This window comes from Betta splendens, chromosome 9 (assembly GCF_900634795.4).
Source record: "Betta splendens chromosome 9, fBetSpl5.4, whole genome shotgun sequence".
Lineage (NCBI taxonomy): Eukaryota > Metazoa > Chordata > Actinopteri > Anabantiformes > Osphronemidae > Betta > Betta splendens.
The window spans coordinates 30,395,778-30,411,158 of NC_040889.2; the positions used below are offsets into that span (position 1 = coordinate 30,395,778).

General features: G+C 42.7%; 1 protein-coding gene and 1 long non-coding RNA gene across 4 annotated transcripts in view; one reads left to right on the top strand and one right to left on the bottom strand.

The window, feature by feature from the left end:
* Positions 1–15,381, bottom strand: part of c5 (complement component 5) — a 106,074-nt gene that overhangs the window by 14,651 nt on the left and 76,042 nt on the right. For both annotated transcript variants that reach the window (XM_055511293.1, XM_055511292.1), the window contains exons 15-24: positions 14,766–14,889; positions 14,613–14,690; positions 14,331–14,525; positions 13,939–14,023; positions 12,696–12,778; positions 12,316–12,455; positions 12,004–12,237; positions 11,498–11,558; positions 11,318–11,407; positions 11,033–11,245 (exon numbers count right to left, since the gene is read on the bottom strand). In XM_055511293.1, the coding sequence (XP_055367268.1) occupies positions 11,033–11,245; positions 11,318–11,407; positions 11,498–11,558; positions 12,004–12,237; positions 12,316–12,455; positions 12,696–12,778; positions 13,939–14,023; positions 14,331–14,525; positions 14,613–14,690; positions 14,766–14,889 (1,303 nt within the window). The remainder of the gene's footprint in view (positions 1–11,032; positions 11,246–11,317; positions 11,408–11,497; positions 11,559–12,003; positions 12,238–12,315; positions 12,456–12,695; positions 12,779–13,938; positions 14,024–14,330; positions 14,526–14,612; positions 14,691–14,765; positions 14,890–15,381) is intronic.
* On the top strand, positions 3,038–10,431 carry LOC129604546 (uncharacterized). 2 transcript variants are annotated; one of them, XR_008695543.1, is made up of 3 exons: positions 3,038–8,811; positions 9,075–9,833; positions 10,025–10,431. It is a non-coding gene; the product is annotated as an uncharacterized LOC129604546 (long non-coding RNA). The 2 variants fall into 2 exon arrangements; XR_008695542.1 differs by having other exon boundaries at positions 9,075–10,431.

The following is a 15,381-nucleotide window of genomic DNA, read 5'->3' on the forward strand; positions in this document are numbered from 1 at the left end:
TTTATGATTTACTGATTTGCTCGATATTCCAGTAATTCCTTTATGCTGTCTTATTGCTGCGGCTAAAGGTTCAATAAATATTGCAAATAGTGATGGGGAAAGAGGGCAGCCCTGTCTTGTCCCTCTATGCAGATTAAACCTTGGTGAGATCTGGTTGTTTGCTCTGACTGCGGCGTTTGCTGAGATGTATAATATGGCTAGTGGCTAAAAGAAACCTCCCGTTTACTCTATCAAAAGCTTTTTCTGCAGATGATGGCTGACTCTAGTTTATGGGTGGTGACATAATCAATTAAGTTGATTAATCTGTTCATATTGTTTGTTGACTGTCTACCTTTAATAAAGCCTGTTTGATCAGAGTGAATTATATATGGAGTGATTTTTTCTAATCTTCTAGCAAGTGCTTTACACAATATTTTTAGATCTACATTAATTAGTGAAATTGGTCTAGAACTTGATGGGAGTGTAGGGTCTTTTCCTGGTTTTTGGAGCAGGCTTATGAAGGCAGAATTCATATTTGTGGGTAATGAATGTTGTTGTTTAATTTCAACTAACATTTCGTAAAAGCTGGATGCCAGCATGGACCAGAACTCTTTATAAAATTCAGTTGGGAATCCATCTGGTCCTGGAGCTTTTTTATTGGGCATCTCCTGCAGAGCTTCATGTAGTTCTGCCAAAGATAACAATGAGTCTAGAGTTGCCATTATAATTTTTGGCAGACGTCTGGGGAGAAAAACAGAGGAGACATATTTTGAAATTGCCACTGTGGCTACAAGCTTTTGTCCTTAAACATAAAATTCACACCATTTGCTCATTGAAGCCTTGGGACTCGTAAAATGAAAAAAATTTTGTGATAACTATTATGGTTTAGCTGAAACAAGCCTGTTTATACAGGGTAAAACTCTGCTTTTACAGAGCAGAGTGAGCCTGATTTTCCCGCCTTTTGTCTCCATGGCGACGGCGCAGCTGCAGATTTCACTGACAGGTCAAACTCCTGATGCTCAGTGTAGACAGCAGTTCCATGCTTGTTACTGATTACTCAACTACACTATTGGATTGTGTAGTAATTAAGCACACACTTCCTCTTAATCCTTTCAAAATAAAAGCACCAAGCCAAATAATTAGCTTTATTAGCAATATTTCAACTTTTAGATGGGTAATTATGACTATTTAAAGATAGAATAACAGTTTAGTAATTACCCACACGTGCTTCCTCTACATCCTTTCAAAATAAAAGCACCAATGCCAATTATTAGCTTTAACTGCACTGTTTTTGCCTTTGAATGGGTAATTATGATTATTTAAAGACTAATTGACAGTTACGCTATTACCCCCACACATTTGCTCTAAATCCTTTCAAAATAAAAGCACCAATTACAATTTTTTACCTTTAATGGCAAGATTGTTTAGAAAGTTTGTGGTTCTGAATACTAACCAATCGTTAATGAGACTACTTTAGAGTTCAGTAAATAGCCACTCAAACTTATTAGGGTGCTTTTATTCTGAAAGGGCTAAATCTAAATCTTTTACTTTAATAGGGCTATTCTTGCTATTGAATGATAAATTATGACTATCTAATGACTATTTTATAGTTTAGTAATTGCCCACACACAACCTCTAAGTCCTTTCAAAATAAAAGCACCAATGTAATTTATTACCTTAAATGGCAAGATTTTCGTTTCTGACTGGTAAATTTCTACTAGTTATTAAACTATTACACAGTTAGGTAATTATTTACAAATACTTTCTTCAAATCAAAAAGATAGTCAACTTATTTATGATTGTCAACAATGCACTCTGGTCAACTTTTTAATCTTTGACATCTTTTTACCTTGGTCAACTTTTGAGTCATTGTCATATTTTATTCTTGTCTTAGTATGACCTTGGTCATCTTTTTAATCATCATCTTCTTAATCGGCATCTTTTGTCATCGTTTTAATCTTTGTCATCGTTTTCTCGTTTTCATCGTTTTGCCGTAGTCAACTTTTTGGACGTAGTCAACTTTTTGACGTCAGCAGCTTAATCAGCGTTTGTCATCGTTGCGGCAGCAGATCAGCTCTCCCACGTAATTTCTCGAGAAATTACTTTTTCTAGTTTTATGTAGACACTTTCTGTTAAAACTGTTTTCACTTCATTTTATAATAATCTGTCATGATGAAATGATGTCACTTCCCGTTCTCTTCCTGTACGGATGTTAATAGCGCGAAAGAAGATGGAAGATGTTGTACAGTGCACTTGTTAAATAAATACAACTACGCAAGATTCCGCGTGTGCATTACTGAACTAAGATGACTGACGGAGGAGAAATTGTTACAAACACAACTGAGCATTAAGGCAAAATAAGGTCACGTTATTTTACTTGTAAATTGTATGCATAATTTAAACGCCCCACGTTACTGTAAGTGTAAGCACTGGTATAGCCCCACTAAGTCTACAAGTACCAATCTGGTTACGCATGCACAGATCAGTTTACGAACTGTAAGCACAGATCGATTTACGCACACACAAATCTAAAAATGACCTTAATTTGACTCCATACCTCTGGCCTTGTGTAAAAAGCATTGTTTTGTTTACACACAGTGTAACACATGCTTCATCATGCGGTGTCTTCAGTGTCTGCCAAATCCAGCCTCCTTTGATTAGTTAACTTTATCAAATGGAACTGAATGTGCATGTTCATGGCTTTATGCCCTGCAGCCTGATATTTGTTTCACTGTCAACAGAGAGTTCAGCCCAACAAACTGAAGATGTATACAGAATTAATAGACTCCCTCACTTGCTCTCGGCGGTAACTCAGGCAACATTTGACAAACTTGTGCTAACCTTTGTATGTGAGGCCATCCAACTGTTTTCTGTTTTGGGTAAATTGGCCTTCAAGACTATGCTGGAAATTCAACCTCAGTCTGCATTACTGACAAGAAAAACGTTATGCTCAAAAATACAGGAAGCTGCAAAGAACACGAAAAGCTTAAACATTAAAAAGCTATTAACTACAAAAGCTATATGTCATGAACCAGGATAGCTCCTGTGTTATTTTTTGGTTTTCCATGTTTATTTCCTGTTTTATTTTGGTAGTGGTTTCCATTTTTTGTTTCGTCATGTCTTTTGCCTGTTTTACATTTCTGATCACGTGCCCTGTCAGCTGTTTTCCATTCAGTCATTAGGTTCCAGCATTTAAACTCCAGTACTAACCTGTTCCGTTTGCCAGTTAGTCTTTGCTCATGCACCCGGTTTGTCGGCCCCAGTGACGTCTAGTAGGTTCTCGGTTTATTTTGACTCGTGCCTGGACCTGAGCCTGGTTTTGCCTTGTCCCTGCCTGTACCTCTGCTAGACCTTTGGATTCCTGGTTTGTTGACGATTTCTTTTTTCACGTTTTTGCCTGCTACTTGGATTTAAATTCAATAAACCCTGTTTTGTTTTGAGACCTGTCTCCCGAGCTATGCGTTTGGGTCCGTTACCCATGTTCGCTTACGCTGAGCCCTGATACTATATAACTATTTAGGAGTCACCTGTCACTTGATAGATGACACCTCTCTAGAGAGACATTATGCAGCATTGGCTTGTAGACCTCTTAAGGGCTCATGCACCTTTGATGTCCTTGCTGCAGCATTAGAGAAAATTACATACATTCCGAGTATCACATCAGGGAAAAAGTGACCAGGATAATGTTATGGGAAAAATTGTCTCTTCCTTATTTTTATGTGTTTTCCTTATTTCTATGCATTTCTATGCAGTTATTATACGAGTTATGACTTATGTTCTGCAATTAATATCTTATGTTTTGTCTTACTGTATGCATTTGACATTTCACCTAGATTGTTCAATGGTTGTCTCTGTCTGATAGACTCTCAACTCTAGCTCCCAAACCCAAGGTCGGGGAGTTGTGTCTCTGTCTGTTGAGACTTGGTGCTCCTTTCTCACAGATAGTTGGACGTCAGCGATGCAGGTGTGAGAAAGTAAAAATCTTCACACACACTGCGACAGGGAGGAGATGGTGCATGTAATTTGATTGGGTTGGAAAGACATTCCACCCTAGTCGGACAGAGAAGCTAAAAGGCAGAAGCAACTTGAGGATCGTGGGCTCTTTGCATCACACCTTCGTGGTGTGTGCACTGATCTCCCCAGCTGGTTTTTGGTTTGTTGATGTGCACGATCAACATCCATGCTTTTGATTTGCTTTCCCCATTATTTTTTTTTTTAATTATTTCAATAAATCGCACAAAAGGACAACTCTCTCTCATCTACTTCTTTATGGAAAATTTCCACCACAGAAATTGGTGTCACGAACAGGATCCCGCGGCAGGTCGTCTGGACGGTGTGACCAGGGACGATAGTCCTGAGGACTAGGGTCGCTCAGCCTCCAAACCTCTACAGACATTCAGAGCTGGGAGGACTGCTCACCCGTCTGGATCGCCTCTGACGAGATCCACGAACTCAGATTCAAACTCAAATCCTAATTTGGCTCGGCGAGAGAGATTCCTTTTGATTCGGGAAAAAACAAAAAGATTGGAACTTTTATTTTTAATTTAGCTGAAACATTTCAATTGGTTGAAAAAAAAAAGAAAGAAAAAAAAATCTTCTATTTGGTTGAAACACTAAATTTGATTAGGAAAATTAATTAGATCGAGAAAAAAAAATCCCAATAATACATGTTCTTAATTAGGTGAAAGTCTGCCCTGGTGGTCGAGACGGTGGTTGCTAAGGGTTGGCTCGTGGGACCGAGCTTTTTGTCTGTACTGAGGATACAGACCAGTGTGCAGATCTGAGCGCAGTCCAAAGGGAGTGGACAAGAAATAAAAGACGGCTTCTGAAATACGGAGCGCGTTTGCAGGGGGAAGTGGTTTTGAGATACGAGGGACCCGGGTCTTAGAGGGGCCTGACGGTGAGGGACCACTTCCGAGAACCCTGTCGCTGATCTGAGCGGTTCCCTTTCTACGGAGACGTCCGTGGAAGAGAAATTTCGAAAAAAGGTTCCGGCCGGAACACAAAAAAGTCTTAGGCAGGAAACCGCCGGGACTCTGAAAGATGGGTTCGGGGCGATCTAAGTCTCCACCACCAGACTGCAGCATTACAAAAGTAAAAAGTAATTAAAAGTAAAAAGTAAATATGGTTATTAGTGCGTTTCATGTTTCCATGAGTGGGAAACTGGTTATGGGTTCAAAAGGAGAATCACTTAGTGTAAAAGACATATGCACCTTAAAAAGAAAAGTTAGATACAAAAGATGAGATTTGAAAAAGCAAAACTATGAAAACTAAAGCCCTAAAAGAAACAAAAGAGTGATGAGAGTAACAGAAAAAAAGGAGAAAACAACTCTGGGGAAGAATTGTTTGCACTCTGCCACACACACACACACACACACACACACAAACACACACATCATGTCAAGAGCAAATGCTCCCATTCTTTCTGCTCTCTATTCTAATGCAGAACTGAGTGCGATGAGGGTAAATCCGGATCTGGACTTCTTTCCCACCATCAGCAGAAGAACCGAAGGAGAAGAAGCGCCGACCAACAACCAGAACAGGGTGGAAGCTCTGACACCACAGCAGCTGGAGGACACAGACCACAGCATGGACGCCTCACAGACTCCTACAACGTCTGCAGCCATCACGTTCTGGGCTCATCAGATGAACCAGCTACTACAAGCGTGTGTGTCTGACACAGACACCTGCTTATGACAATCAGCAAAGGAAAACAGGACAGAGAAATAGCAGAGAAGACGTGCTCTGACACAGACACTGGTTGAAACAACAGGAGAGGCTTCAGACGTGATCGGCCCAAAAGAGCTGCATGTGAGGATCCAGGAAAGGTCTGTCATCGAGGAACAACTGTCCCATTGAAAGGCTTCACCCGCTGGCGCTCACATCAGACTGATGGTTGGGGAAGGAGGAAGGTGACGGTTCCTTTTCACGTGACGTACAAGACGGTACCGCAAACACACACACACACATTCATACACGCAATGAAGAAACACGCTTACAGCTGATACACGCTCAAATTCATGTTCATGCTTATCTGCTCGCAATGAAGAATCGCTTTTTGCTCAAAAAAAAATCCCAGAGTGATTTTCAAATTATGACAAACAGCTAAATGACAACTGCTGCATGACTTTACAGTCTGATGGGTTTAAACTATTTTAACTTGCAACAAATTCAGTAATAAAATCCTTCATGTTTCTAAAAATACTTACAATACTCATACTTACACAATATAGGTTTGTCTGGCCAGACTATAGAAAAAACAAAAAAACAGACTATAGAAAAACAAAACCAGACTGTAGAAAAACAAAACAGACTATAGGAAGACTGAGACTGACTGAAACAGACTATTAATGATTATTAAAGGGAAGACGACTATTAGAGAGAAGTAATAATAATTACTGTACGTACCAGACTATTAAAGAAAACTTATTTTTTCACTGTCTTATGCAACATCTGACAGCGAGACACCTTGAGATTTATTGTTGCTTTCAAATTTATGCCCAGTTAAATTTTTAGGAAGACATCTGATGTGTAGTTTAGGTATTTGATGTATTTCCACTCCAGACGGAGTGCAGGTTACGTCTACAGACATTCTAAATAATCCCTCTTTTGTTGGTGTTAACTTCAGCTCAGCTGTGCTCTTATCATTGGCTGCTGAGGGGGGGCTGTAACTGAGGCCCTCACACAGGCTGCATCACAGCTTGTTTATGATTTCACACACACAAACACACAAACTGACCTCAACTTCCCTCTTTTGGGATGAACACAGGTCTGCGCTTGCGATTTCTTTTCCTAACGAACAAAAAGATTTTTGATTTTTATTCTACAGTTCCACACGTCCCTCTGTGAAAACATGATGGAGACAGATGACAGGACGTGGGTCCTTTCGTGAACAGATGTCAACGGGGTGGAGACTGGTGAACGACTTCCGACCCCATGTGACGTATTTACCCACATTACATGCCTTTGTTTTTATTTTTATTTTTCAGAGGACGCTCTGACCCAACACTCAGCCTCACAGGAAGCACTGCTTCCCTGTGGCTCACACACATATGATGTAGGTTTGATCAGAGGATGTGAACCAGTGGTCATCACACCTGAATCTGACCACAGACCATGTAAACAACAACACCCTCTTAAAGGAGCCATAGATGGCGTTACTGCAGACACCACTAAGCTACAGAAACATTGGATGCTACAGGCCACAAAGAGAGCCTGTCTAAATTACACTTTGTTCAGACAAAGGTTATTTTCTGGGTCATTGTAATTACAGCTGATGGCAAATCCATCTCACCCAACTGAGTTAAAGCAATTTGAAACCTGCCTAAACCGTGCACGTATGAACAGCTGATGTTTTTTCTAGGTCTTTGTTCTTATTGTAGGACCTTCAGTCCTAACTTTACCTTCTCTGAGGCCCCACTCAGGGTTCTGATGCAGACGTCTTCATCGTCCACTTCTTGTCTCACGTGGACGTCTGAGGCTGAACAACGTTCACTGACCTCATGCTTGCTCTTCAGTCGACTCCTACTTTGGGTCTTCCTGATCTGACCCTACGCGACCTTTCACTCAAACAGTGGATGAGAAATCAGGTTGTACGACTTCTGTTCTTTTGTCCTCATTCTGTGTCTTTGATTCTTTTGGAATAGATCCCACGTTCTACAGCCTGATGGCTTAGATGCAACACCACCTTGCTCAACATGCTGAACATTACTATCAAGAGTCCGTCTTGAAGTCTGGCTCTTTGCTAAGACACTACTCTGCTCAGGCTGCAGAGTTGATCGCGTTGACTGAAGCTAGTAAACTAGCAGAAGGAGAGTCTGTTACCATCTACAGACTCCACAGATGCTCTGTGGAAGCATAGGAAGCTTTTGAAGTCTGATTGCAAACCTATCTTACATCATGATAAGGTTCTGCTTTGCTGGACGCTGTCCTGCTACAGCACCTACAGCTAATGCTGTTTGTAACTGTCCAACATCAGTGAATACTTTGTTTCTGCCGACATGCAGCTGCAGACGCTGCTGCGAAGGTCGCTGCCCAACAACCCCTCCCTCACCTGATCCTTGTTCCCTCTCTCCAACTCTCTCTATCCTTTCCTTCCTCTCTCCCTGTGCTTTAAACATTTTTTCTACCTCACAGGAACGCAGACTCTGGCTGACGAATGGTTCCACCTGTAGCCATGGAGTCTGGTTTAGGCCTGATGACAAGCCGTGCCGCCCAAACACCTTTTCCCCATAATTCAGATTTCCCAACAGGTGAAAACAGTCAACAGGACCATTACACCATCCAACCAGGAGACTGGGTGATCGTTAAGGACTTCAGGAGGAAGCATTGGGACTCCACGGTGGCGAGGCCCCTTCCAGGTCCTTCTGACGACCAACACGGCTGTGAATATCGCAGAAAGAGCGACTTGGATCAACTCCATCCAGGAAGGTCCCGGATCCGACAGACGACCCTCCATCTACACCACACGGAGAATTCACCACTAACGAAAAGAATTAAGAAGGACGACCCTCGCTGTGCTCACACACGCACTGAGGCGAGGCTGCGTTGACCGTTCAGCTAAAGGTGTGAGCCAAGCGCCGCCTGAAGCTGCACCGGTGAATCACACTATCAGACCAACATCTACACACACGTTCCTGAGAAAACACACACACGAGCAGCCTTGAGTTGCCGACGCTGGACGACGTGTAGACTCTTCACATCACGGGAGTGACAGTGACTCAGACGACATTGGGAGAAAACCTGGCGGTGATAACGAATCCCAAGTGTCTCTGTGATCAGCTGATCACAACCTGAAGAACCCCAACGAACTGTCAATACTTCAACACACAGGTTGGAAACAATCTAACGCTACTGTTCAACAGGAAGAAGCAGATTGTTACAAGACATCAATTGTAACCTTGTTGCGTTAGACATTTTATGTTACTCTGATTATTGCCTTGATCATATGATGTTTCCATGTAACTTTACACAATACTTTTGAATGAGAAAATTTCACATAATTCACAACACTGAGTTTAAATATTAATTTGGTGTTTAATTTGCTCACAATCACTTTATTCACTGCTACAATTAGTTTTATCCTTCATTTACAGATGAAAGACAACACAAGCGGAAATATGCATCATCATTCTGGTTAAATCCCTGAATCTCCTATTCGATCTAGACGCAAATGTACAATTAAAGATCCGAAAGTATGAAATCTATCTTAAGATTATATGATACAGAACCCCACCGGAAACCTATGGCTATTATACATTAATTGTATTTATTACATTACAATTGAATGGCCATAGACACGTTGTTAGCAGAGAAAAGAGGCGTTTGTGTTATGTTCGGAGAGGCATGTTGTACTTACATCCTGAATAACACTGATTCTAATGGTATTGTGGCGAAGGCGCTCCACGGCCTTCAGAATCTCAGCTAACTCTGGTATAGATTCTTCCTCTTGGAATTGACTAGATGAAATGTCTGAAAAAATGGAAATCTGTTCTCATGTCCACAGCTGTTTCTTTTATCACTGAGATGGCTGTGATTCTTTTTTTTGGTTTTTACGTTATCCCACTGGTTAGAGGTCTCATCACGCGTGTGACCTCAGCAACACTCTCGTATGAGATGACACAATGCACTATGTTCAAAAACCCCAACTCTAACTCACTTAATGACTTTGACGATGGTATGGGCTCATTTTCTTCACATGCCGATACAGCGCTCTCGAATTGAAAAAACTACGCTCACCCCATAGTGATCTTGTTCCAAAAACGTTTTGGAGATGTCATGAAAGAGCCTGAGCTGATTGCAGCAGCTAAGATTCAGAACATCATGGACTACAGAGGAGGGCATCTTAAAAGCTGGTAAATATGAGAATGTTTATGAATTGTGAGCTAGCCTATACATAGAAGGATAAGAATAATGCGCATTTGTTCGAAAACCATGTATCTTTCCACAGGCCTTGAATTCATCAGACATCACCTAGACACAGAGTTGGATGATGTCAGCACAAAAAGCAGCCTCTCTAATGAAGATGATTTCTTTGGATCCATAGGGTCAGGAAAGACAGAAGCAGAAGGGCTGGATGGGTACCTTTGATGTCCATCTACTGTCCTAGAGGTATGGATCTATTGCATACCATGGCTTTTTAGTCATGGTATGGGCTCCTGTTCACTGCTACATGATCACAGCTTTTGAAGTTTAACCCTCACTTTACTGAATGAAGAAAACATGCAGACACAGTTTATTGTAAAGTGAGCCCTCTGTTGTTTTCTGTTCAGTCTGCTGTGCCATTTGGAGGTCAACTCAATACACTGGAGAAGTTTATATTGTTCAAAAATGTATGCTTTATGATATTTATTTCATTCATATTATTTTCTTATTTGGAATTTCTGCATTATTAATTTCATTCGCCTCAGTGCTTACTGTATATAATTTTTGAAAGAAATAATTAAATAAATCAGACATTACGATGAAACAGTTACTCTGTACTTGAGTAGTGTTTTCACCATGTACTTTTTTACTTTTACTTGAATAACAGTATTTTGAAGTACAGCTATTCTTACTTGAGTACAATTTTTGGCTACTCTACCCACATCTGAAGCCAACTGAAACACCTGATCAAGCTAACCAGCAGGGACACCGGACCGGAGCTCGACACATGTGGTCTAAATGAACAAAGCAGACACCAGAAGTCCAGAGAGAGACACACAGCCAGATCGCACCAACAGTGTAGTAAATTTAATCACTACTTATGGGATAAATACAGAAAGTAAATGTTCATGTGTGTCCTTAGTTACTGGAAGAAAAGAGGTTGCTTCAGCTGGGGTTACAGAGTTCGGTGTGGACTAATCATTATCCGAGCTGTTTTTAAGGAAACATTCAAAATGTCATGCCGACCTCGGGACTTTTCTGAGTAGCCACAGAGGCTCTTTCTCCCTCTGAGTAATCATCTACACTTCATGCACGCCTTATTGGGACATGAGAAAAGCTCATAGGTAGCGGTTAAAAGCAGGCCTTCTCCGACTGTGGTTTTCAGAGGGCTTCTGTGCCTTTGACTCACCCTGTTTGATCTTCCGTGTCAGATCTGCAGAGTTGCTCTGGATGTCACCTCCCAGAACTTCCCAGCCACTCGTTGCCTCCAGGTAATGATAGACCTGAACGAGGAGCAGGACAGCACCCAGCTCCTCCTCTGCTGAGCCGGTCGGCAGGTTGGTGAGCTGGCGAAGGCCTTCAGCGCTGTGTATCACTGACAGGATGTCACCGAGAACTTCACCTGGGACACAGCAACACACACTCAGTCCCCTACAGTATTCTTGGGTGTGACTGCACTGACCAGGGCTGTTACCATTGATGGTCAGCACTCGCTGTATGTCTGTTTTGGGAACAATGTTGTTTGGCAGTCTGGCCATCAGCTCTACCTTCCTCCTCTCTGTACCTGGAGCAGCACCAACACACAGGACAGAAGGTCATTAGTGACATTGATCCCGTTTTAAAGTTTCTGATGATGTGGATCAGACAGACCTACCGTAGACCGCCTGTGGGTCCAGTGTCCCCCCAGCATACTGCTCCTTTCTCACTCCTTCAGGCTGCAAACAGAGCATTTAGCAAGTGAGACCTGATCAAACTGTCAGCTTGCACCAATGACGAGTGATTTCTAGAGACTGGACCTTTTCTAGATTTCCTATCATCCCAACACATTTCCAATGAGTATTCCACTATTTACTCTGGCTGCGTCTGTAGAACAGTCACCAGTGAACTGGTTCAGCGCGTAGTTCCCATGTCATGGCCTTTTGTCCAAACTTAGCCAGGACACTGAAAAAGTCATGGCCGAGCAGGGAACCTACATGATCTGCGTAATCATCCTACTGTATGTCACATAGGATGTTTGGAACACAGGTCCAGGCTCCGCTGAACAGTCTGTGTGTCCTCATGTAGACAGGACAAGCAGGGAACCTTTGACCTTTGTGTCCACAACTCACCCAATCACTGTTTCCTGGAGCATTTTAGCAGCTGCATCCATCATGTACGCACCACCACTCTGAGCTTCTTCTGAAGGATGTCTTTGTTTCCTGCACGGGTCTTCAGAATGAAGGTCAGATTGTGTTCTCCAAGTTCCAGCGCCAACACAGTGAAGGTCACAACACCTATTCCCCCTGAAGACAGATCTTCCCATTTGCAGGACGTGGAGTGCAGACCTTCTTTTTCCGGTGTGGGCCGGGAGTGAAGCAGACAGAGCTCTGGACCGACCATCAGCATCACACAGTACTGAGGATAACAATGTGACATTCAAACACAAAGCACTGATCTGCAACAAGTGTGAAATGTGGTATACAGTGTAGGTACCTGGATGGTGTCTGTCTGTTGGTTGTACACAGAACCCTTCAGCTCCAGCTGTTCCCCTCTGACCACTTGATACGGCAGAGGAATGTTCATGCTGAGCGGCAGATTGACTGACACCTTCTGCGTCTCCGCAACACAGATACCTGCAGACAGCACAACTGACTTATTCATCAAGTATTGCCTCTGACCGAGCAAGAAGAACTACTGGCTGTACTGTTGGCCACCACACACATACTGTACACAGACACTGCCATGGACAGACTTCCAGACTTATCCAGACCTGCTAAAATCAGTTCAGACACGTGGACTCAAGAGTCTCCAGATCTAAACAAGTTGAGTTATGAGGTTTACTGTTGGACCTCCAGTAGAACCATGAGTCTCACCATTCTTGGACATGCCAATGGCCCTGATCTCCCAGGTGGTGAGGGAGTCTGGAAGCTCTTCCATCACTGTCATCTGGCCTGGCCTGCAACACACCAAGGAAGGACTTGGGTGAAGATGGTCTTCAGAAAAGCAGTAGAAAATGGATACTATACAGGTTGATATTACAGTAGCTGGGATTTACAAACGATCAACATAGATAGGCATAAATGCTGTTGCTATGGTATATAATATATATAAACATAATATAAATAATGCTATTAGTTTACAAGTAGATAAGGATATATATTAATTAGATATGAATATGATATCCAGTTGCTATTTACTATAATTAGAGATTTATGTACTTACAGAGGCGTCCAATCAAACATAAATGTCCAGTGGATTTGCGTGTTTACAGGTGAATATGTGCAGTGTCATGCAGTGATTATGTGCAGTATTAAATGTGCAGTATTAAATAGTGCAATGCTAATTGGGAGAATGACTGTACGAGTGGGGTAAAGGAGTCAGTGGGGTCAATGGGGGGCAGAGTTCAATAAGGAGACAGCTCAGGGAAAGAAATTGTTCCTCATGTTTTTGTCTGGGGGACCTGAGGGCGGGGTGAGAGGAGCCCTTAGGAATACCGCGTGCTTGCAGCTGCTCTTATTTTAGCATTGGTCTAAATACATTTAAACTGTTTATTGCTATGAGAGAACTCATTTTGTCCTTGGGAAGTGGAATCTGCTTAATCTGCCTTTTGTAACATTCAGTTCAAATTGTCGTTATGTATATTTATATTAGCATAAAGTTTGTATATATTATGTTTGTTTTTCATTTTGGATAGTTATTCAAGGTAATTGTAAAATTAATAATTGTGTTGTCACATGCCGGCATGGGTGCGTATATATGGGGGGAGGCTGGCAGTGGACCAGCATGCACCTGGGCGGGCACACAGTTCATCAGTGCTAGGAGGAGCACAGTGTGGAAAGCAGAGACAGAGCTAAAGGAGCAACAGTGAGGAAATTAAAGAATATTAGAAGAAATAACATGTTTTTCTGTTTGAAGAATGACTTATTACAGGAATTCAATCGCCACAGCAAATTAATGACTGAAAATCAAATGACATTAAACTCTTTGTTGCGTAAGACATGCCTATAGTGCATCAGTGGTGTTTTAAATTACACTTTTGAACTTTGAGGGTAAATCACCACTGCAGACATTGTCCTATAAAAACAGGACGTCTAAGGTGTGTTGGCTGTGTGTCACCTGATGGGTTGCACATTCCAAAGCCAGCTCTCTGGAAAGTAGCTCCGCACCAGAGATGGAGCCAGGTCGAAGTCTGCGCCCAGAGCTGGAGACACAAACACTACGGTTACAGACATAGAAGTAGCCAGCTCTTCTTCCCTCACTCTGTTCTGCCACGGTTTAACTCTGTTTCATATCTAGATTGGTGAAATGAGTGGACAGCAGGATGGCGATTAGAAAAATGCTCTGGGACCCATAATCCTGGAAGAGGCTGCAGAACGTGCAGTGGAAGATGAGACATGAGCCACACACAGTCCAGATACTGTACAAGTGACAGACCCCACGTCCTCCAACGCCAGCTCTGGGCGCTGGAAGGTTCACACTCATGTAATTTTTGATGAGTCCACACTGACCTTCACGTGCCAGGATGAGGGTCTGGTCCGTTCCCAGGGATTGTTGGATGTACTCACAACACTCCTGGAACACTTGTTTGCAGGTTTGGTTTTTCTTGAATCTCTGCTGAGCAAACTCTTCACAGGTCATCACCTTTGGTACGTGCTTCATCCCACCCTTACAGCATTTTTGCACATTGAGAGAGTAACCTTCCACTGTGGAGACAGAGGCATGCGTGAGCCTGTGGATGTGCCTGTAATGTGTAGTGTGGGTCAAGGGTCATGACCCAGAGTCCGTCCTACCTTTCTTTCTCTTCTCTTGGTCAGTAGGAACTCGCTTCACACGCTCAGGGGCCCGGTACTCTGCAGTGCACGCCTCACCTGGACACACATGGTATTTCATCTGTCATTAGCATTAGCAGCAGAGCTAAGTGACAGCTAGGAGGACTGTGGTACCGCTAGCCGGCTGGGAGTTGGCGTTGGTGAGGAAGGTGAGCCCGGCCAAGCGGAAGACGTCTGCGCTGTCTTTTCCACCACCTCCGCCGCAGCCCAAGTCGCTGACCTCGATGTGACGCAGGACCTGCAGATTGTCACATCCCGTTAATGCCCAGAGTTTTACTTCTCTGACATTTCTTCAGTTTGTTTGTGAAGAGAACACATGAATTGAACATTGATGTACTGATTTAAATGTAGAACAGGGGGCAGAGCTTTTAGCTCCAAGCTCCTCTCCTCTGGAACCAGCTCCCTCTTCAGGTTCGAGAAGCTGACACACTCTCCACCTTTAAGATTAGGCTTAAAACCTTCCTTTTTGATAAAGCTTATAGTTAGAGATGGTTCAGGTCACTGGCAATGATTGTTAGTCACAGGAACCATCTCTTAGTTAAGCTGCAATAGACATAGACTGCTGGGGGACTTAATTTATACACTGAGCTCCTCTGTTTCCTTCTACCTCCTCTGTCCCATAACCTCCCATCATTGTCCCATGTTTAACTAACCTTGTCTCTTTCTGTCCAGTAGTTGTGCTTCTCTCCTCTCTCCCCCCCACCCCCACTCTTTCTCCCTCTCTGTCCTC